Here is a 23,491-nt window from a genome sequence, read left to right on the forward strand (position 1 = left end):
ACGTACCCATTAGTCTTCCTGGCGATCACTCTGCTTTTATAAAGATCTGGATGGTGCTGGAAGAGCCCGGCAAGGGGTGGGGGGGAGGAAGCAAAAAAAAAAAAGCAGCACAGAAACACACACACAACCCCTTATGCACCAGCCTCTGCAACCACACAGTCTCAGGCTCGGAGTGAGATAACTTCAGATGCTAAAAATAACCAGCCGGTTGCAATTCCCCCTCTATGCAGCTGGGCAGAAATGTTTCCTTTTTTCTTTTCTTTTTTTTCCTTCCCCCCCCCCCACCCTTCCCACTCTCCAAGCCCCCAGCTTTCCATCAAAAGCTAAATTTAGGGGGCAAAATGGACCGGAAAGGCCCCTGGGAGGGCTCCCCTTATGAATGATGGAGGTGGGTGGAAGGGAAGGATAGGTCTTAATGCACGGCACAATTTGGGTGTGTGTGGGGGGGAGAAGAGAGTGGAAAGCTCAGGATGTGACTCATCCATATATTTACCTTCAGGCCTGCTTTGCTTTCTGCAGGGACGCCCCCCCCCCTTCTGCTAATGGAGGACAGCTTCCAAAATCCATTCCCGGACAAAGCAGAGCTGCCCCAGCTCCATCAAATCTGTTTGTGAAATTTCAGGTTCTCTATTGACACCCCCCACCCCTCCAAAACATTTATGGGAGACAAAATAATAATAATAATAATAATAATAATCAGTATAGTTGAGCCCAAAATTTGTCTGAAAGGGTATAGGGGTTCCTGCCTGAGCAGAGGGCTGGACTAGATGATCTCCAAGGTCCCTTCCAACTTTGTTATAATTATAAACAGGCTATCAGAATGCAACCCAATTATCCAGATTTATGTCACTGATCTCTTACGTTTCCAAGCGATGTCGAAACTATTATTATTATTATTATTATTATTATTATTATTAATCATTGCACAGTCAGCCAGATGTTCAGACTGGATTTGGCATTTTTGTCTACCTATCCTGGGATAGGCAGATGTGGATGTTTGATGGTATTACAGATACTGTCACAGGATGGAAGCTATTATTGTTGTTGTTGTTGTTGTTGGAAGGGACCTTGGAGGTCATCTAGTTCAACCCCCTGCTCAGGCAGGAAACCCTATACCATTTCAGACAAATGGCTGTCCAGTCTCTTGTTAAAAACCTCCAGCGTTGGAGCATTCACAGCTTCTGGAGGCAAGTTAACAAAGCACCACCAACGCGGTATGTTTATATGGCAAATAACAGAAATATTAGAGCATGGAGCATCTGGGAAACAACAACAACATGCAACGGAGAGGTAGGATTGCCAGCATAGGACTGTATCTCTATATTTTATTTCCACTTTCAGAATCAGCTGGAGGAAGTGGTTATGTTGTGTTGTTTTTTTTTTTTTTGTCAAACTTCTCTTCCACCCTTCCTCCAGGGAATGAAAGTCATGACACGGCCCTCCTACATGCTACACAGACTTGGGTGTGCAATTATTTTATACTTATCGCTGTATGAAGAAATTGCTTATTTAAAAACAGGGATTGCAGGATCAAGATTCGTGCACGAGCCAAGACTTCCTCTCTGAATTTCCCGGCCTTTGCCCGGCTTTTAAGGTCTAAAAGGGGGCTATGGAAACGCACAAGGATAACATGAATTCATACATTAAATTTTGGACCAGGTAGTCCTTGACGTAACAACCAAAATGGGGACCATGGGGATGGGAAAAAAACGGGCATGTCACTTTTTTCAGCGCCCTTGAAACTTCAAACAGGCACTAAATGAAACAGCATAAGTTGAGGACCATCTTATTGCTTCTTCTTTTTAAAGAGAACATTCCCGTTTTTGGTGAGCTGCCTGGAATCCAGAATCTCAGTTGGGCAGACGTATACACTGAAATAATAAACAAACCTCCACAAATAAGCTTTGGCTCCTTGATATCTTGCAAAATAAAAGCAATAATATTTTAAAGGCTCTCCGGCCTTTATTTTTAGGTGAAACTCTTTTCTGCTTCCCCCCCAACCTCCCAAGTTTGGGGTTATTCATTTATTAAATTTATATACCTCCCGTCTCATTGTGAAGCGCCTTTGTCCAACTCTGATCATTGCGCAACAAATAGCAAGAATGCAACATACCGAACAGTGATAGAAAAAAAACCACAATCTTCCAGCTACGAATATATATATCCCTTTTATTTTTATCCAATTTATGAGAGTATCCAGATTGCATCCGACCCGTAGGTTAATAAAAGAAGTATTATTTCAGATCCGAAAGCAACATTTGGCGCTGCAGTTGTTTAAATAGTTTTGAATAAATGAGAAGACCAGTCTGTATGTGGAATACAGGTAATTCTCAACTTACAACAGTTTAGTGACAGTTCAAAATCACAACAGCACTTAAAAAAAAAATACACATGACTTTTTTTCACCCTTATGACCGCTGGAGCATTCCCCAGGGTCACGTGATCAAAATTTGGATGCTTGTCAACTGGTTCATATTTATGACGGCCGCAGTGATCCCCTTTTGCGACCTTCTGACAAGCAAAGTCAATGAAATAAGAGTTTTAAGGGTCTCTCCTTCCATCTAGTGGCCATCCAGAGTTTGGCAGATTTACCTGAAGATAATTTCCTCTTATCTAAAAAGAAATGTTCAACTGGCTTAAGAGCTATGCTCAGCTGAAGCACATGGAAGTATAGCCTTGGCAATAGGGGAGTCATTTTTCTCATTGTAAGAAATTTCTCCTTGGTTCTGAGTTGAGATCTTTCTTTAAAGATCTTCCATCTGTTGCTTCTTGTCCTGACCTCAAGTGAGGTAGGTAGGTAGATAGATAGATATAGATAGATAGGTGGATAGATAGGTAGATAGATAATAGATTAGAGAGACATATGATAAATGATAAATGATAGATGACAGATAGATGATAGATATATAGAGAATGATAGATGATAAATGATAAATAGATGGTAGAGATAGATGATAAATGATAGATGATAGATAGATAGAGATGATAGACAGATGATAGAGAGATAGATGATAAATGATAGATATAGATAGATAGATGATAAATGATAGATGATTAGAGAGATAGATAGATGATAAATGATAAATGATAGAGATAGAGGGATGAGAGAGAGAGAGGAAATTTAGGGCTGTTTTATAGTCATAAGTCAAGGACAACTTATACCTCCCTTCCTCCACCGTTGATCGGACCAAACAAGAACCTCATGTTTCACTCTGCCAGAGTAGATTAAGCCTCCCCTGTTCTCTCTCAAATCTGATTATTTACTTGGTGAGAAATTGGAAAAACAGATCTGTAGCAGATTTCCCTAATTCTACTGAATGGGCTTAAGAAGACTGACCTAGCCAGAAAGGGGGAAAATGTGTAAGGCAAGCGGTCAGGTTTCCTATCGCAAATTCCAAAGGAATTTTTATCCATTCCATTCCATTCTTCTATATTCTGTTCTGTTCTATTCTACTGTTCTGTTCTATTCGGCATTCTGTTTTATTCTGCATTCTATTCTATTCTACTCTACTTACCCCTACTCCACTCCTATTCGCAAATGTCTCACTTAACGACAGAAAATTTGGGGCCGATTGTGGCCGTCCCCCAAGGACCAGTTGTACTGCCATGTACACTATCCAGACTTTATTATAATAAACAGTCACTAGGGCCCCCAGAGGATATTTGCCAGTCATGCCTGTTCTTCTACTTGCCCCACACCAGGCGAGATTTAGCAGGAAGCAAAACTAAGCTATCATTAGTACCAGCTCACTCAAATGCGGAGAACGCTTCCTTGTTTGTAAGGAGGAAGAGCCCTCCAATACTTCTTGAACTGCCCCAATCTTTTCAGTGACCACAGACAAAAAGGAATAAGCCCCCCACCTTTTTTTTTTCCCCATGCTCAAATGCACTCCCTCCCCTTCCCCATCAGGAAGTTGTGGGTGCAGAGAACATCAAGGCTTGGTTCCCTATTCAAATTCAACTTTATTGCAGCTTCCTCTAGATTCAGAAGACTTATGCCATTTTCAAAGGAAAACGGCAACAACAACAACGGAGGAAGCAGGCAGGAGAGAGAGAAAAAATGAATTTACTCCAGTGACCTAAGTCTCCCAAAATTTGGTCAATAACGTGACCATTTTGGTATGTTTCCCTCACTGAAGGTAACAGAATCCAGAAATGCTTTGGGGACCAAGCTTTCAGAGAAGGGAAATAAATGTTTTAAGTGAAAAGAACGGAACCACTTCTTGGAACTGAATAAGACAGAATGTGATCTCAAGAGCTTTTACATCCAGTGCAGAAAATGATAGATGGATGGATAGATAGATAATGATAGACAGATGATAGATAGATATGACAGACAGACAGATGATGATAGACAGATGATAGATATAGATGACGATTATTATTATTATTATTAATCCCTGATGGTAGGATTAGAAAGGTGATCTATAAAGCTTGGGGATGGGGTGGGGTGAACATATTCAAGATTGGCGTGGCTTTTGGTTTGCTATTACGCAACTCTGAAAAATAATGATACAAGACTTGTGTTTTGTTTCCGGTTATATAACTTAGCAATTTTTGCACTATTAGTATTTATTTTTTATTTTTAAAATTTATAAGCCGCCCCACTCCCGAAGGACTCTGGGCGGCTAACAATAAAAAAAACACATAAAACATAACAATACAGACAGTACAAAAACAGTCATCCAGGGGTCAGGTTTTATAAACCCCAGGCCTGCCGGAAAAGTAAGCCTGTCTTAAGTAGCTTGCGGAAAACCAACAGGGTGGGAGCGGTCCTAATCTCCGGGGGGAGCTGGTTCCAAGAGGTGGGCGCCATCACAGAGAAAGCCCTCCTCCGCGGCCCCGCCAAATGGCACTGCTTGGCCGACGGGACCTGAAGGAGGCCCAGCCTGTGAGATCTAACCGGACGAAGGGAACTATGAGGTAGTAGGCGGTCTCGCAAATAGCCTGGCCCTGAGCCATATAGGGCTTTAAAGGTAATAACCAACACCTTGAATTGGACCCGGAGACCAATAGGCAACCAGTGCAGCTCACGGAGGATAGGTGTAAAGTGGGTGTATCGAGGAGCACCCACTATCACTCGCACGGCTGCATTCTGGACCAACTGTAGTCTCCGAATACTTTTCAAGGGTAGCCCCATGTAGAGCGCGTTGCAGTAGTCCAGGCGTGAGGTGACAAGGGCATGAGTGACTGTAAGGAGAGCCTCCCGGTCCAGGTAGGGTCGCAACTGGTGCAACAGACAAACTTGTGCAAAGGTCCTCCCAGCCACAGCCGTCAAATGATGTTCCAAATTCAGCTGTGGATCAAGGAGGACACCCAAGTTGCGAACCCGCTCCGAAGGGGGTATATTTTCCCCCGCAAGAGTCAACACTGGACAATTGACATGGTCCTTGGGAGGCAACATCCAAAGCCACTCAGTCTTGTCAGGATTGAGCCTGAGTCTGTTAACCCCCATCCAGACCCTCACGGCTTCGAGGCAACGGCCCATCACATCGGCCGCTTCACTGAGAGAGCTTGGGGAGGAGATATATAACTGGGTATCATCAGCATACTGATGAAACCTCACCTTGTGCTGTCTGATGATTTCACCCAGCGGCTTCATATAAATGTTAAATAGGAGGGGAGAGAGGACCGACCCCTGCGGCATACCACATTCAAGGGGCCTCGGGGTTGACCTCTGCCCTCCCACCAATACCGATTGCGACCGGCCAGAGAGATAGGAGGAGAACCACCGTAAAAAGGTGCCTCCCACTTCCACACCTTCAAGCCGTCGCAAAAGGATACCATGATCGATGGTATCAAAAGCCGCTGAGAGGTCAAGTAGCACCAAGACAGAAGAATAACCCCTATCTCAGGCCCGCCAGAGATCATCCATCAGAGGGATAGATCATCCTTAACAGAGGGATAGAATCAAGATCACATGAAGTATTAATACCACTCTTCAATGCCTTGGTAAGGCCACACTTGGAATACTGCATCCAGTTTTGGTCACCACGATGTAAAAAAGATGTTGAGACTCTAGAAAGTGTACAGAGAAGAGCAACAAAGATGATTAGGGGACTGGAGGCTAAAACATATAAGGAACGGTTGCTAGAATTGGGTATGTCTAGTTTAACGAAGAGAAAGACAAGGGGGGACATGATAGCAGTATTCCAATATCTCAGGGGCTTCCATAAAGAAGAGGGAATTAAGCTATTTTCCAAAGCACCTGAAGGCAGGACAAGAAGCAACAGGTGGAAACTAATCAAGGAGAGAAGCAACCTAGAACGAAGGAGAAACTTCCTGACAGTGAGAACAATTAATCAGTGGAACAGCCTGCCTCCAGAAGCAATAAATGCTCCAACACTGGAAGTTTTTAAGAAGAGACTGGACAGCCATTTGTCCGAAATGGTGTAGGGTTTCCTGCCTGAGCAGGGGGTTGGACTAGATGATCTCCAAGGTCCCTTCCAACTTTACTACTATTACTATTACTTGGTTTTTTTTCACAGATTCCTCATCATCTGCAAGAAAAATAAACTGCTTAGGGTGTAAGAATGGGGAAACAACTGAAGAGGGATTTGTCTGTTCAAAAGTACACTCAAGATCGGTCAGATTGGAAACATCCTTTATTCAAACAGAAGGTGAGAATTCTGCCCTTCCTTTAGAAAAGGCAGGATACAGACCTCTGCAAGCTCAGTAGCTCACGAAAAGAAGCGAACCTTTGGCGATAGTAAAGGACCAGTTCACGAAGCCATCCACGTTCCCTTCGGTTGCCCCCAACTTCCTTTCAGTCTTTCAATTTCAGAACCGGCTCGATGTAAAAGAGGGCTGGCCCCTTTCTAGGTCATTTGATGACTTTAAAACTTTCTTACCATCTCCTTTCTGCTCATCCCATTTTATTCGGCGTAACGCGAGCCGCTTAAATTTCTCCTGTGCTTTGGGACCTTGGAAAGAATGCAGAAAAGATACAACTGACAAACAGCATCACCACAAGCGACGAAGCACAACTTCACAAACACAGTAACTGGGAGTTGGTCCCAACCGTAAACCCTGAGCGACTCTCAAAGGAAAAGCCAGAGAGACGAGTTCCTTGTGCTGCTTGTCAAAGCCCATGTTTCTGAAGACTTGGCCTACCCCAGTGTTTCTCAACCTTGACAATTTTAAGGCATGTGGACTTCAACTCCCAGAATTCCACAGCCAGCATTGCTGGCTGTGGAATTCTGGGAGCTGAAGTCCACATGCCTTAAAATTGTCAAGGTTGAGAAACACTGGCCTACCCTGACATAATGGCCTGAAACCGGTTTTGTTTACTCCAGGTTGCGCCAAGGGATGCTATTTCTGCCACATCCGTTCTGCAAATGGGCAGATGTGTTCTGCATTCTCCCCCCAACCCTCCGCCCCACAAAAAGCAGGCCGGAAGAACCGTCGGTGCCTCGGGACAAGCGCAGCCTTCCTGAACCGCCAACCCTGCATTTCCTCCCCCCCTCCATCTCACATTGCCTCAGCCCCTTGCAAAGGCAGAGTGTGACACAACCCGGCCCGCTCGCCCATCCCCTTACCTCCTTCCACCACCACCACGACGGGAAAGGTCGTTTTTCAAAGGCCCCGGTGGACGGCGGATTTGATCGGACGGGAAGTCCGACATGCAGAGAAGGTCTTCTGTGAAAGGAAATTGGGGGAACGATTAAGAGCGAAGGGCCGGAAGTCGGCCATCTTGGAAAGGTGCTTTTCTCACAGGACCCGGGGAACGGCCGAGATCAGGGACAGGAAGTCCGCCATTGCCGAGAAGGCCTCTGGGAGATTGCTGGATTGCTGGGGAAGAACCAGCCGGCGGACATGCGCCGAAGGCCGAGGGAAGCGGCCCGTCCCTTTCGGAGGAGCATAGAGTGGCGACGCTCTGCGCTTTGCGGCTTAGCTTCTCGGTGTCCTGATGCTGGGCAAAAGGCCTCGACGTTAATGCTACGGGACGGAAAGCTCTGCCCTCCTGTGGTCAAAAATGGGTATTGCGGCCACCAAAAGAAATAAACGCTTTTAATGGCATTTTAAAATGACGATATTCTCTTGTCTTTATTAACGGTACTAACACCTTATGAACAGGGCCAGGGGAGGCCCGTTTGCTGCAACGCACAGGCGCGGAAGAAGAAATCTGCTTCAAAAGCCTTCAACCTAGTTAAGGAGGACTATGATGCCCTATTAATATTAATAAGGTTTTAATAATAAAGAGTAGCCTTAAAATGCCATTGAAAAGTTTTGTAACTTGTAACATCTTACATTTTAAGGAGGTACCTGGTTGATACCTAGGCTGCTGGCAGCAACCCATGTCAACCATCAGCGCCAGTCAATTTGAATGTTCAGTTGACTGAGGTTCACGTCTAAATAACAACAACAACAACAACGACGACGACAATAATAATAATAATAATAATAATAATAATAATAAAGGCACTACCTTGACGTGGTTGTGGGCTTGTGTACTCTGAGGAAGATGAGAGCTATGCCAGAGGTTCAACCATACTGGACAGGTCTCATCAGAGGAGTCAGACAAAGAGTGTCTCTCCCATAAAAAATATGGTGAGACGTAAATTTCAGAATGCCATACCGGCTCGGACGTCGCCCGGGTTAACAAGGTCCGCACTAGATATTGGAGTTCCTGGATATCTGGTGAAAAATGGGTTACAGGACTCAGGACTGTTGGCTGAGCAACCAGGGCCAGCAGCTGCAGAACTACTGGAAGAAAAGGTGTTTACCCGTCGCAGATACACAGTGATGGAAAACAAAGAAATAATGATCTGTTACTACAGATCAAGTCCAACAAGAAGAGGATATCTAAAACGAATGCACCAATTCTGGAAAGAACAACATCCAGAATCAGAAATAACAGAACAGAGACTAGCAGATCAACGCCGATTTATAACACGAAATAAAATATTCACAGAAACAGAATTGGACGAACTGCAAAGGTTTACCCAGGGCAAAGAAATCAAAGCCTTACCAGAAGTAATTCAGAATGTAGAGGCAAACCAGGGGGAGTTGGCAGTGAAGGAATCTAGCAGAGATATACAACTGTTCTCATTTGGAAACCAGGCACCTCTACCCTCAGGAAGAACAAAACCCTCTAACTAAAGAAATAAAAGAATTGAAACAAAGAATAACTGAGCATCTAGAACAGCACAAAAACAACAGAATAAGGCTACCTGCATTGAAGCTTGTTCCAAAGAAACAGCTAGCACAAGCATTAAAAGATGCAAATACTGCAATATCAAGTATAAGCACCAATTCACTGCAAGAAACAAACCAACTAATGTACAGCACAGCTGCAGTTATAACAGAATACCTGGGATGCAAAATCAACAAAGAAGAAAAACAAACAAACAGTGCACCAGAAAAATGGAAGGTTAGACTAGAAAATAAGATCAGCAAGTTAAGATCACATGCAAGCAAGCTAGAACAGATGAAAGAAAAGAAGCTGAAGAACAAGAAGACCAAAGAATACCTAATCAAGAAATACCACTTAGAAACAAGGAAGATCAAGGAAGCACTGGAAATAATAAAGCAACAAATAACAGCTATAGCCAGGAAAATCAGTAGATATGAAGCTCGAATTGCAAACTATAGGCAGAACCTCCAATTTCAATCCAATCAGAAACGTTTCTACCAATCCATCAATGGAGAAACTGCAAGGAATCAGTCAGTACCTGACAAGGAAGAAACAGTGCAGTTCTGGAAGCAGATATGGGATAACCCAAAGAAATACAACAAGGATGCGGCTTGGTTAAAAGAGGTGGATGCAAATAAAACAGAAGTTGAAATGAAAGAACTAGTAATAACAACAAAAATGGTAGAAAAAAGAGCAAAGAAAATCAAAAATTGGTCAGCACCAGGTGAAGATGAACTGCATGGGTTTTGGTTGAAACATCTAACTGTTATACACCCACTCATTGCCAAACAGTTCAACAATATACTACAAGGAGGAGAAATTGAAAAGTGGCTAACAACTGGGAAAACCTACCTAATAATGAAAAATCCAGCAAAAGGGGCAACACCAGGTAACTACAGGCCAATTACCTGCTTACCAACAACTTTCAAATTACTAACTGGTGTAGTAGCTGATGCAGTGCAACAGCATCTAGTTGAAAACAATCTCTTTCCACCTGAGCAGAAAGGAAACCGCCCCAATAGCAGAGGAACAAAAGATCAACTCCTAATAGACAAAATGATCTTGGAAAACTGCAAGAGAAGGAAGACCAACCTGAATGTGGCATGGATTGACTACAAAAAGGCATTTGACTCTCTGCCACATGATTGGATAATAAAGTGCCTAGAAATAACAGGAGTCAGTAGAAACATCAGAAAATTTGTGCAAAGATCGATGGCACAATGGAAGACACAGTTGCAGATCAATGGTGAGAGGCTGGGAGAGGTTAATATCAAGAGAGGAATATTTCAAGGAGATTCATTATCACCATTACTATTTGTTATTGCACTGTTTCCTCTGTCAACAATACTGAATAACTCAGGACATGGCTATCAAACATCAAAAACATCTGCCAGACTATCCCACCTCCTTTATATGGATGATCTGAAGCTGTATGGAAAAACATCATCTGAAATAGAATCGCTGCTCAACACTGTCCGTATATATAGCCAAGATATTGTAATGGAGTTTGGCTTGGACAAATGTGCCACACTTACTATCAAACAAGGAAAAATAATGAAAACTGAAGGAATCAAGATGCCCCACGAAAATAACATTAAGAGTCTGGATGAGGAAGAGTACTACAAATACTTGGGTATCCTTCAAGCTGACAACATCAAGCACACTGAAGTCAAGAAAAAGATTAGAGGTGAATACATCAAGAGAGTGAAGAAGATCTTAAAATCCAAACTCAATGGAGGAAATACCATAAAGGCAATCAACACCTGGGCAATCCCAGTCATTAGGTACACAGCTGGAATAGTGGACTGGACTCAAGCAGAACTAAAAGCAATGGATAGGCAGACCAGAAAAATAATGACAATGAATCATGCCCTTCATCCACGCAGTGACATTGATAGACTTTATCTACCAAGGCAAATAGGTGGGCGTGGAATGCTACAAGTACATCAGATGGTTGAAGAAGAAAAAATGGCTTTGGAAGAATATCTGAAGAACAATGATGAAGATGCACTGAAATTAGTATATCAGGAAGGCTTACTAACTACTGGAGAGACCAAACTGGCCTACAAGAAAGACCAAATGAAGAACAGAATAGAGGCATGGGAAGACAAAGCACTACATGGCCAATACATGAAAAAAATAGCTGGGAAAGCAGATAATAATAAAACCTGGCAATGGCTAAGAGCAGGAAAATTGAAGAAAGAGACCGAGGGACTAATTCTGGCTGCACAAGACCAAGCCTTAAGGACAAATGCATACAAAGTCAAAATTGAGAAGACAGCAACAGACAGTAAGTGCCGCCTATGCAAAGAAGCTGAAGAAACAGTGGACCACTTGGTAAGCTGTTGCAAGAAGATTGCACAGACTGATTACAAGCAGCGGCATGACAAAGTAGCAACAATGGTGCATTGGAAGATCTGCAAAAAATATCATTTGCCTGTAAGCAAAAACTGGTGGGATCATAAAATAGAGAAAGTCATAGAAAATGATAAAATTAAACTGCTCTGGGACTTCAGAATTCAAACAGACAAGCACCTGCAACATAACACCCCAGACTTAACAATTGTCGATAAGAAAGACAAAAAAGTCTGGATAGTGGACGTGGCAGTGCCTGGAGATAGCAGAATAGAAGAGAAAGAACTGGAGAAGATAACAAAATACAAAGACCTACAAATAGAAATAGAAAGACTGTGGCAAAAGCAAGCAAGGGTAGTACCAATAGTCATAGGCTCCTTGGGTGCAATCCCAAAACAACTGGAGCACCACTTGAACACCATTGGCATTGACAAATTCGCTATTAGTCAATTGCAAAAGGCGCCTTATTAGGAACTGCTTCCATCCTGCGACGATATCTGTAATACCATCAAACATCCACATCTGCCTATCCCAGGTCCTGGGTAAGGACTCGATAGGTAGACAAAATGCCAAATCCAGTCTGAACATCTGGCTGACTGTGCGATGATCGATAATAATAATAATAATAATAAAGTCCACCCAACTTCAAGGCGCCAAGGTTGAGAACCACAAGGCTAGCTAGACCAAGCATTACGGAAGGGACGAGCAAACGTAGCCCGGAAGAAGGCGGTTCGCGTACAAGTCTACAGAACGAGTCTACGCTCGCCCTTAAGGGTCGGCGCCGGCGGGCAATGCCCCGCCTACAGATCTACGGAAAAAGCGACGGGCCAGACGAGGTGGGAGACGCCCCCGCGGACCCGGAAGCGGCTGCTGCGCCTGCGCGGGGAAGGAGCGCGCTTCTGTGGGCGCTTCCCTGCAGCCGCCGCCGCCGCCGCCGCGGATCGGAGGGACGGAGGGGCGAGGCGCGCCTTGCTTCGCGGGCCATGAGCGCCGCCGCCGCCGCCGCGCTGGTTTCCCCCGCGCTGCCCCCGGGGCCGCCGCTGCCGCCCGCCGCTTCCACGCTGCCCCCGGGGGCCGGAGCCGCCGCGATCGCCGCCGCTGCCGCCGCCGCCGCCGCCGAGAGCTATGAGGAGGAGGAGCTGGACAGCCCCCCCGAGGAGGAGGACGGCGAGCGCAGCGGACGCGCGCGGGACTCCGACGAGGGTGAGCCCGGCTGGTCTGGCGCCCGACTCCAACACCCATCACTCCCTGCCGGCGGTGGGAGCTGTAGGGGGTAGAGGGGGTAACCGTCACTTCCGCTCTGGGTGGCTGCTGGACTACCCTACCCATTGCTCTGGTTGTAGTGAGAGCAGGGGCCTGACTCCAACACCTATCGTGCTCTGCCGACAATGGAGACGGCCTGGGGTGAGCCCCAAGGCCCATAACTTTCTTGGAGGTTGAACCGCACTAACCCTCCCTTTGGCTGTAGTGGGTGGGTGCTCGGCCCCAACACCCATCGTCCTCTGCCGACAATGGAAACGGCAGAGGATGTGGCTGGACTACAGTACCCATCACTGGCTGTACTGTGGGACCACAGTACCCATCACTGTGCCCTAGCTAAAGGGAGTGCGAGTGCTGGACCACAACACCCATCACTCTTTGCAGGCAGTGGAGATTGTAGGGGCTAGAGCATAACTTCCAGTCTCTTGTGGCTGGACCACAATACCCATCACTGGCTTGTGGTCCTCACTACTCATCATTCTCTGCCAACACTGGAGATTGCATGGGATGAACCACAGCACCCATCACTTCGTGTCTGGAGACTACAATACCCATTACTGGGTGTAATGATTGCAGGTGCCCAACCACAGCACCTGCCCCAACTAGAGTGCTTGCAAGTGCTCGACCACAATACCCATCACTCTCTGCCAATAGTGGAGACTGTAGGGCAGGGGTCCTCAACCTTGGCAACTTTAAGACTTTGGACTTCAACTCCCAGAGTTGAAGGCATTCTGGGAGTTGAAGTCCACAAGTCTTAAAGTTGCGGATCCTTGCTGTAGGGGCTCAACACAATACACATCACTTCTTATCTCTGGTGTCTGGACCACAGCACCCATTACTTTCTCCCAAGAATGGAGACTCTGGGTGGGGGACCACAATGCCCATCTCTGCCACTTTTGAAACTCACCCCTGCTGAGGGCCAACATCTCTAGAGCCTTTTTTTAAAAAAAGTCAATGAGCAGCTTTGGCCCTGCAGGGTCACCTGGCAGAAATGCTTGAGCCAAAAGCATCTTATTTGATGTTTTCTGACATGATGCTGATCCTGTTGCTTAGATACGGAAGATGCCAGCGAAACTGATCTGGCGAAACACGATGAGGAAGACTACGTAGAAATGAAGGAACAGTGAGTATTACCACAGCTTTGCACCATGGAGTATCAACCTTGTTAACTCTCAAGACTCTTTTTTTCCACTGGATATTCAAAATGGACCTTTTCTTTCTTTTGCCACGCTCATTCTGTTTCTTTTTGCTGTTGTTTGTATTTTGTTATCTTCTCCAGTTCTTCCTCAACTATTCTCCTGTTTTTTATTATTATTGTCATTATTGTTGACTCTGGGCAGCTTAGAACATTAAAACCTGTTCTCTTTTCAGGATATACCAGGATAAATTGGCATCGCTAAAGAGACAGCTGCAGCAACTACAGGAAGGTAAGACAGGCTTCTAAATTGCCCACTACGATCCCGTTTAGTTTTGTGAGTTTGCCTACACGGGAACGTTCAGTTCTCGGATCTGGTCTCTTACAAGATCTTCAGGGGGAAAAGAAACTATGCTTACAAGAAGGTTAGTTAGTCCTAACAAAGCCTATATTTGATCTTGCACGTCACAACAGCGGCAAGGATTATATGTGCGCAATATTGGAAAAATGAAGGAACGCCATCAGATGAAGAAATAATAAAAAAAATACTAGAATGTGCAGAGATGGACAGATTGATTATGATACTGAAAGAAAAAGAAGAAACAGAATATTATCAAACTTGGGACTTATTTTATCGATGGCTAGGGGAAAGAATAAAGGATGAGGAATTAAATATGTATTAGCGAAGGTAAACTCAGACAGCACATGGGTTGAAAAATTATTATTTTATGTATGGAAAAAAATTAATAAAAACTTTTACCCCCAAAAAAGGTTTGTTAGTCCTGAATAGTTGGTTCTGCAACTATTCAACTCATTCCTACGCATGCCTGCTGACCTTCATTTATCAGCTGGAAGGCTCAAATCCCCCACTAGCACGTGCACAACATGTGTCCAACAACTTTGACATCGAATTCCCAGTGGAAAGCCAAATGAGCCGCTGAACGCTCAGACATAGGAAGACATACGACAAGAGGTGACCTGATAGCAGGGTTCCAATATTTGAAGGGCTGCCACAAAAAAAGAGGCGGTCAGCCTATTCTCCAAAGCACCTGAAGACAGGACGAGAAAGAATGGAAACTAAGAAGAGCATCAACTTGGAACAGGGCTGTCAAACTGGCAGCCCGTGGGCCGGGTACATCACGCCCACCCCGGCTCCACAAAGGGAAAAAAACATCGGGGAGAAGATTTCTTTTTAGAGCCGCACGATTGTAGTTTCTCATGCTGTGACTTCTTATTCCATAGGTACCTTACAAGAATATCAGAAGAGGATGAAGAAGCTGGATCAGCAATATAAAGAGAGGATTCGCAATGCAGGTAACAACAACAACAACAATAATAATATAACAAGTTGGAAGGGATCTTGGAGGTCATCTAATCCAAACCCCTGCTCAGGCAGGAAACCCTATAGCATTTCAGACAAATGGCTGTCCAATCTCTTCTTAAAAACCTCCAGTACTAGAGTAGCCAATGGAAGGAAGCCATTCCACTGATTGATTCTTCTCACTCTCAGGAAATTCCTCCTTAGTTCCAGGTTGCTTCTCTCCTTGATTAGTGTCCACCCGTTGCTTCTTGTCCTGCCTTCAGGCGCTTTGGAAAATAGCTTGACTTCCTCTTCTTTGGGGCAGCCCCTGAGATACTGGAAGACTGCTATCATGTCCCCCCTAGTTTTTCTTTTCTCTAGACAGGCCAGACCCATTTCCACCAACCGTTTAGAATGGTTGGAGACCTTAGAGTTCTTCTAGTCCAACCCCCTGCACAGCTGTCATAAATACATGCCCCTAACTTTTGATCACATGACCCTGGGGGATGTTGCAGCGGCTGTAAGTCTGAGAACCTATGTCGGAACAACTCCAGTATTCTACTAAAATTAAATATGCTTTTCTCTTCCCTCTAATAATTGCTATGTCTTTTTTCTTCCAGAGCTTTTTCTTCAGTTGGAAGTAAGTATATCTTACAAAAAAAACTATTTTACGTTAGGACTATCAGGATTATTTCTGTTTGCTGCATTGGATTCCAGCTGAAATAGATGTGGAGTAAATTCACCCAAATTTAAACAAAGTGGCTGTGATCCTTTGAGGACGATTTTGGATCTAGCCTATCAGAACCTCATCCAAGATGGGGTCAGGCAGCCAATTAAGGAATTAACAAACTTAAGAGCAAGCTAAGTTTTGCCTTCCTTGAAAACTCTCTCCTTTTTCTTTTTGGGTGTGGATTAGACAGAGCAGGTGGAACGAAACTACATCAAAGAGAAGAAAGCAGCAGTGAAGGAGTTTGAGGATAAAAAAATCGAGCTGAAGGAGAGCCTGATCGCAGAATTGGAAGAGAAAAAAAAGATGATTGAGAGTGAGAAGCTCACCATGGAACTGACAGGAGGTAAAGCAGAGGCTAAAACTTCTCCAAGCTGTTGAGACAAATTGCTTTGGATGCCCCTGACTCAGTGCCCAGATTCAACAGAATCTTTACAAAAAGTCAACCTGGTTTTTGGAGATTCAGTGAAATTGAATCACAGAATTCACCCTGAAGGCCTTCTAATCCAACCCGCTGTTCAAGCAGGAGACCCTATCCCATTTCAGATTAATGATTGTCCAATCTCTTCTTAAAAACTTCCAGTGTTGGGAGGCCCCCACATTTCTGGAGGCAGGTCGTTCCATGGATTAATTGTTCTGTCAGAAAATTCATCCTTAGTTCTAGGTTGATTCTCTCCTTGATTAGTTTCCATCCATTGTTTCTGTTGCCTTCAAGTGCTTTGGAAAAATAGCTTGACTCTCTTCTTTGTGGTAGCCCCTCAAATATTGGAACACGGCTATCATGTCCCCATATGAGCCGAGGTGGCGCAGCAGTTAGGGTGCAGTACTGCAGGCCACTTTAGCTGACTGTGTGCAGCAGGTCAGCGGTTCAAATCTCACTGGCTCAAGGTTGACTCAGCCTTCCATCCTTCCGGGATAGGTAAAATGAGGACCCAGATTGTTGGGAGCAATGTAAATATATATATACATTGCTTACTGGTGTACACCGCTTAGAGAGTGCTTGCACTTAAAGCGGTATATAAGTCTCATAAATAAATAAATTAGTCCTTCTTTTCATTAGACTAGACACACCCAACAAAATTTCATTTTAATGTATGCGGATTAGTGTACATTTAAAGTGACCAAAGTTATTCTTTCTATCTGTCTGTCTACCTCAATATATCATATATATTTTTCTCTGCTATCATCTGTCTATCTGTCTCTATCATTTGTCTGTGTCTGTCTATCTATCCCTTTGACTCTGTGTTCTATGGATGTGAAAAATATATCTGGGGCTGGGAGTGGGGAGTAAAGAAATAGTTTTTATGATGCCTCAGTGCTAAGGTGTTGTTTTTTTTTCTGTGTCTTTAAAGAAATTTTTTGTGGCCTCTACAATCCAACTGGTTTGTTAATCCTCTTCAGATTCCATGGAAGTGAAGCCGATCATGACAAGGAAATTGCGGAGGAGGCCGAATGATCCCGTCCCCATTCCTGACAAAAGGAGGAAACCAGCTCCAGATATCCTTTGTGCAACGGGACCTTGCCCTAAGGCCAAGGCTGGCCAGTAGCAGCGGTCCTTGCTTTACAACCGTTCATTGAGCGGCTGTTCGGAATCGTAACAGCATGGCCAACGGTGACTCGTGCCCATTCGCTTCGCCAAAACTTTTGTCTAGCCATGGAAATTGTGGTTTGTAAGTCAAGGAGGAGCTGGGTTCTTCAGGCTAGGAGTGGCTTCTCCCCATCCTGGATGGCAGGCCCCAGGAAGCCTTCTGCAGAAGTGGCCGAACATCTGGGCCAGGGAGAGAGTCCAAGGCGTGTTTGGAAACGCTTGAGGTCCCCTTTTACATTCTGGTTAATCCTATTTTTTCTTGTGGCCTTGGCCGAAAAACCCCCCGCTCGTCTTAAAGTTGACTTTTTTGCTTCCAGATGTCAGCACCGCCGTTTGGTGTGTAGGGCAGTATTAACGATCGCGTTTCCACTTCCTTCCCCTCCCTGGCAAAAAAAAAAAAAAAACCCAGCATGTTCATTAATATTCAATCAACAGTGGCTAAAAAAACGAAGTACAGCACGCCCTCTTCTCAGTTACGGCATGGAAAAATGAGATGGCACGGTTGGGCTGTTTTGGCAAAGCCAAAGCGGTTAATGTGACTGTTCTGGATTGATTATCATTATGGAGAACGCCCTTAATGTGTATCACCTCAGCTCAATTATCTCCTAACAGATGAGCAGATAATGGAAGATTTGAGGACCTTGAATAAAGTAAGCACGGGTAGGAGAAGCGAGGGGGGAGGGGGGGAAAGGGGGAACCTTTGTTTTCTGTCTAATCACCCCAGTTTTATTTTCTCTGAATCTGAGCGATTATCCTGTTTTTCTTAGGAAGAGCTGGTTTTATGTGTGTCGTCTGAAGGCAGATGTTGATGTGAAAGGAACCCTCCTTATTTTCTATATTACTCGTCACCACAGCGATCACATCCAAACATTGCAAAAAGTTAAAACAGTAGCCCTGATCCTGTTAGCTAGTTGGGAGTCCATTTGCCTTTGGGGAAAAAAGCACCTTTGGGCCAATCCTGATCGTGGTGATTAGAATCTCCCTAGATATTCTATCGTAAACGTGTAAGGAAAAAGGATGGATTCATATCCAGCAGACGTTCTTTACCCGGCAGACAGGCGTGGTCTCCAACAGAATTGTTGAGGGCTAGACGCTTGGGACAAATGTTGAAAAGCTGTTAATAGCCCTTCATTTCCATATAGCGGAAACCTTAACAACTAAAAATGAATTTCTCTTGTTGAATCCATTTTCTGGGTAGTGTTTTGTGACTTTTCTTTCAACGCTTTTCCTCTCCTTTCCTTTATAGCTTAAGTCACCTAAAAGACCAGGTGAGTAGGACCACCGCGGGCATTGTTTTCACTTCATTTTTAATTAGCTAATGGAAACAAAATCTTTCATTTACTTCTTTTGCTTGAGTTCAGGGCCACGTTTGAATCCGCGGCCGATTGCAAAGTCCTCTTTTGTGTTCCAGCGTCTCCTTCCTCACCCGAGCACCTTCCGACGATGCCGGCAGAATCCCCAGCCCAGCGGTTTGAGGCACGGATAGAAGACGGGAAGCTGTACTATGATAAACGATGGTAAGGGTCCCGGCTAGAACGGGGGGGGGGGCTTTTCAAAAGCAGCTTTAATAAGAAGCTTCCAAACAGAAGGGGCAGAAAAAGTCATGCTTCTTTGTAAACGTCGTGGAAAGCCTGCTGGGACAGAAGCTAAGTATGGAGAGTATTAATGGCTGTTCGAGCTCAGAGGGACTGTCCCGGCAGGGGGATTCTGGGAATCGTAGTCCCAAAGTCTCCCCCCCCCCCCATGGAGCCAAATGCAAGGGAAAATGGAAATCCAGGAAATCAAGACTGTAATGAGCGTTTTATGCCACAAGGTGGCAGGAGAGGATCAGAAAGGGGTTTCCTCTTTCTCTTTCTGCTTTTGATTTTTTTTTTCCCCATTCCTGCCATATCTTTAAAAAGATCCCATCTACCGTCCTCGCTTAATGACCGCTCCCTTAAGGACTGTTCAGAGTTAATGATGGACACCCCCCTCCATAAAAAAACACCTGTTTTAAGTTAAAAGGTTTTAAATGAAAACATGTGACCTGGTGTTAGTAAGGCTTGATGAAAGCAATTGGATATGTAACCAGTTTTTAATGTTTGCGTAGGCTAGGCTGGAAAAGGGCTTGTCCTTGATCTTCCTCCTCCTCCTCCTCCTCCCTCTCCATAAATCTCACTCCCTTCTAGCACTGATGATGTTACCTAGCTGGGTAGTGAAACATCTGTAAGAAAACAATCAAGTTCAGAGAGCACCAAGGATCCCACATCCTCCTCCTCCTCTTCTTCACAATTCTCTCTTCCTTCTAGTATTGATGATGTTACCTAGTTTGGGTAATAAAACATCTGCCAGAAAACAACCCAGATCAGAGAGCATCAAGCTTTCTTCCCTGTCATTAATTGTCTACCTTCCTTTCTTCCCTCCTTCCATCCCTCCCTCCCTCCCTCTTCTCTTCTCTGCAAACCCCATTCCCTCCTAGCACTGGAATTCCCTGGTTAGGGGGTTTTCTGCATATAATAGAATGTTTCTTATATTAGGCTAAATGTTTTGTTTAATTTCAGAATGCTCCTGGTTGTTTTTGTTCTCCTTTCACAGATTTTCCTATGCTCAGCATAGCTATCCCCCGTGTACCATTAGAAACGTGTATTGTAATTCTTTTTTTAAAAAAAAATTACAATAGTTTGTCAGAAAGCCGATACTTTTAAAATAGCTTCCCTGTGTAGGAGGACAATTTTGACGTGCAAATTAAAATTCCCCAGCTATCATACGATGTTTTTTTTTTAAATGAATCTGCTGGCTGCTGCAAAATTATATTTCTTCCTCCCTTATCTTGATAGGCAACATGTAAAAGGATCATTATCTTGCAAGAACAAATGATTATGGCTAGGAATGGAATATCTAAAGCGCCTTAATGGTATTTAGATTTACAAAAATAGCGGGTTTTTCAGGCTGGAACGCAGAATCTGGGCAAAGGGCTGAATAAGACCCTCATAATAAATGCCGTTTGACAAGCCCTCAAATTTTGTTCACGTGGCCCACGCGGATGCTGCAACAGTTGTAAATATGAGGGACGTGTTTTCAGTGTTGTAACTTTGAACAGTCACTAAGCAAATGATTGTAAGTCAAGGACTACCCGTGAGCTCAAGGGAGCTGATGCTTCTTTAATACCACGAGGGAGGAATTCACACTCCAGAAATCAAAGCTGCTTGATTTGACACACACGTACACTCAACCCGTGCCTAATATTTTAGATTATCTCAGAAAGCAAAAAAAAAACCAAAGGTTTTCTGTCTTTTCTTTTTAAACCGAAATAGGATACGAATGTGCCCCATGATAGATCAGTCAATATTATCTTTCCAGGTATCACAAGAGCCAGGCTATTTACCTGGAATCGAAAGAGAACACCAAAATCAGCTGTGTGATCAGCTCGGTGGGAGCCAACGAGGTAAGACAATGTCTCCCTTTTGTTGGGGGGGATCCTGGAGGTGCAAATCTCAAGAGAGATAAGCCATATTGTTTGCGGGCTTCGTTCTTGCTTAGTTGTGTGGCAACTGCCCGCTGGAGAGCTTCGGGGAAGTATCCTTCAGAGGAAGAAAGGAGATTTTCATCAAGCAATTATTTCTTTGGATAACATTTCTGATCTTTACCACGTCTCTTCTTCTGAAACTTAATCAGAACTCTTGACTAGCTCTTCCGGCGCTGGGTCAGACACAGAAATCTTGACTGCTCCACTGCTTTTATCTGGTTGCTTTTAAATCCAGGTGGTTCCCGTGATGACGTCGTCTCTTTCTTGCTCTTAGATGTGTGGCTAAAATGGAGAGATAAGCCCTTGGTTGATTTCTAGCTGGATTGTGAAAGTTTCCTCAGTCGAAGGCTACAATCTTTCCTGCTTCTGTAGGAGAAGAGCAGCAGAGATGGAGGGCAGAGCTAAGCGGGTCATTAGCTTAGAGTCCTTGCGTTGCCACACACGTTTGAAGTCCAACCCCTCTTGAATTCTGCTGACTCTTATTTAGCTCCTGTTTAGTTTTAGCTGACTAGATTCTTGTGTAGTGTCTCACCTTCTGAACTGCAACTTCATACGTGATCGCAATCTTCCTGTACTTGTGGGGCTGTCACAGAGAAGAGGGGATTGACTTGTTCTCCAAACCACCTGAAGGCAGGCCAAGAAGTAACAGGTAGAAGATCATTAAACCTGGAACTAATGAGACATTTCCAGACAGAACTATTAATCATTGGAGTGGCTTTGCCTCCAGAAAGTGTGGCTGCTCCATCACCAGAGGTTTTCAAGAAGAGACTGGACAGCCATTTGTCCAGAATGATATAGGGTCTCCTACTTGAGCAGGGGGTTGGACTAGAAGACCTCCAAGGTCACTTCCAATCCTATTATTATATGTAATAGTTTAACCAAGGGGGGTGGAATTGCAGGCAGAATCCAAGCAGACATCTGGCTGGCCTACGTCATATTGAGCCTGTCCCGTTCTGAAACAGGTCCGTACGAGGACAGCTTTGCTCAGCATCACCATTTCTCTCTCTCTCTCTCTCTCTCTCTCTCCCCAATCCTTGACAGATCTGGGTGAGGAAAACCAGCGACAGCACAAAAATGAGAATCTACCTTGGACAGCTTCAGCGGGGCGCTTTCGTGATCCGCCGCCGATCTGCAGCTTGACTGTCTTTTTTCCCCAGAGGACTTTTGTGTTAAGGACAATCGGCCATCTGCGAGATGCGTGCTGGCGCTCCCCCAAAAGTTATTTCTTCCCTTCTTTGGAAGCGTGTCTCCACCAGCTGCATTCTTCCGGTGTTTCTCTCGTGAACGTCCCGCAACCCGGATTGACGATTTTGCTTCCACCGTTGCGTCGTCTCCAAAGGCTCGTTCAGAAGGACACCACGTTTTTCGTCTGTCCATGATTTTGTTCCGTTGTAAACCGGTTTGGTCGAGGGAGGCCGAGGCGAGCCGCCTGGAGGAAGCTCAGCCGAACATCCGTCAAAGCGGAGCAACGCCAAACGTCACCGGGTTGAAATTGACAGCGTTGAAACGAGTAAAAAGAACGGCCTTGACATGCCGGGAAGCAGTTGGGAGCCAATCTCAGCGTCCTGAATTTCGAGTTATTTATACGAATAGGAGTTAACACAATTTTTTTTTTCTTGATGAAGCCAAAGCTACGTTCAGAGCTTGGCGTGGTTTTTCTGTTCTTGGTTTTTCAGGTAAAGATGGACAAATGCAGAGGGTCTTTTCTTTCTGGGTTTTGTTCTCCTCTTGGTCCCCTTTCCTCAAGAGTTTCCTGCTTGAAGCAGCACTGAGATCACCAGGAAGACCCTTCGGCTAAGGGATATGTCTGCAAAGGGAACCCTTTCGCCAGGGTACCTTTTCCTTCTTCGGACTGGCCTTCTCCAAAAATGGAAAAACTTTGATCACCTTGTTTGAGGGGGGCTTGACTTTGTGCATGCAAGTTTGTTCCCTTTCCTCTGCCCCCACAATGTAAATACTAAGAGAGTAGAGCTTGGATCCAGACCGAAAGCACAGGCTGAACATTCCCAGCATTGTACTGTTTTTATGACACGTTGCTCCCCAAATATTTTTTATCTCTCCGATCTTATGTGTGGTGTTGGCTTTATTTCTCCCTGCTTCACAATTCTGCGCAGGCTGTGTGTGCTTCTCTTACTGGGTCCGCCCTCGACCTTCTATGACCAGTGAAGGTCTCTCCCTACTCCAGATTGCTCCGCAGATTATCACGGTGGGACGAATTGAGAAATTGGTTTGAAAACAAATCATGTCTACCATTGCTAAACCAAGATTATGCATCACATAGCCATATACACCAAGATTAAATGTCCCAGACATGCAGTAAAGAAGGGTAATAGTTAAGCCTGTGTCCTCAAAGTTTTCACGGACATCCCACCGATTGGCCCCAAATCCTTCAACTGATTTTCATGCCTAGGAAGTCAAGACTAGAATTCACATTTTCCTGGTGGTTAGCCAAAGTCACCCAGTTAGCTTTCATGCCTCAAGCAGG

General features: G+C 44.6%; 2 protein-coding genes across 7 annotated transcripts in view; one reads left to right on the forward strand and one right to left on the reverse strand.

Moving 5' to 3' along the window:
• The window catches only part of TAOK3 (TAO kinase 3), a 63,576-nt gene extending 56,576 nt beyond the window's left edge, over positions 1-7,000 (reverse strand). For 4 of the 5 annotated variants that reach the window (XM_039332524.1, XM_039332521.1, XM_039332525.1 and 1 more), the window contains exon 1: positions 6,852-7,000. The gene's annotated coding sequence lies outside the window, so the exon portion shown is untranslated. Of the gene's footprint in view, positions 1-6; positions 26-6,851 lie in introns of those variants that run through there. The other variant, XM_039332523.1, reaches the window with a different exon arrangement.
• A 5,342-nt stretch (positions 7,001-12,342) lies between these two features.
• On the forward strand, positions 12,343-23,069 carry SUDS3 (SDS3 homolog, SIN3A corepressor complex component). Of its 2 annotated transcripts, none has more exons than XR_005555393.1 (12): positions 12,343-12,694; positions 13,805-13,874; positions 14,123-14,178; positions 15,129-15,200; positions 15,807-15,826; positions 16,103-16,259; positions 17,315-17,410; positions 18,090-18,151; positions 18,748-18,769; positions 18,863-19,018; positions 20,841-20,925; positions 22,048-22,106. XR_005555393.1 is itself a non-coding variant. In XM_039332665.1 (12 exons), the coding sequence occupies exons 1-12, from the start codon at positions 12,475-12,477 to the stop codon at positions 22,144-22,146; spliced, it is 1,065 nt and encodes a 354-aa protein (XP_039188599.1). In that variant the 5' UTR covers positions 12,349-12,474; the 3' UTR covers positions 22,147-23,069. The 2 variants fall into 2 exon arrangements, 1 of the variants encoding a protein (XP_039188599.1); XM_039332665.1 differs by having other exon boundaries at positions 12,349-12,694; positions 18,913-19,018; positions 22,048-23,069.
• Positions 23,070-23,491: the final 422 nt, after the last annotated feature.

Source organism: Crotalus tigris, unplaced genomic scaffold (assembly GCF_016545835.1).
Source record: "Crotalus tigris isolate CLP2741 ecotype Arizona unplaced genomic scaffold, ASM1654583v1 scf7180000024461.5605484, whole genome shotgun sequence".
In the NCBI taxonomy this organism is placed as follows: domain Eukaryota; kingdom Metazoa; phylum Chordata; class Lepidosauria; order Squamata; family Viperidae; genus Crotalus; species Crotalus tigris.

Bases quoted from the DNA above. Each gene is read 5' to 3' on its own strand.
- SUDS3 (XM_039332665.1), top strand. From the start codon at position 12,475: ATGAGCGCCGCCGCCGCCGCCGCGCTGGTTTCCCCCGCGCTGCCCCCG. The intron at 15,201-15,806 runs GTAACAACAACA...TTTTTCTTCCAG, and splicing joins AGAGAGGATTCGCAATGCAG to AGCTTTTTCTTCAGTTGGAA. The intron at 18,770-18,912 runs GTGAGTAGGACC...TTTGTGTTCCAG, and splicing joins TAAGTCACCTAAAAGACCAG to CGTCTCCTTCCTCACCCGAG.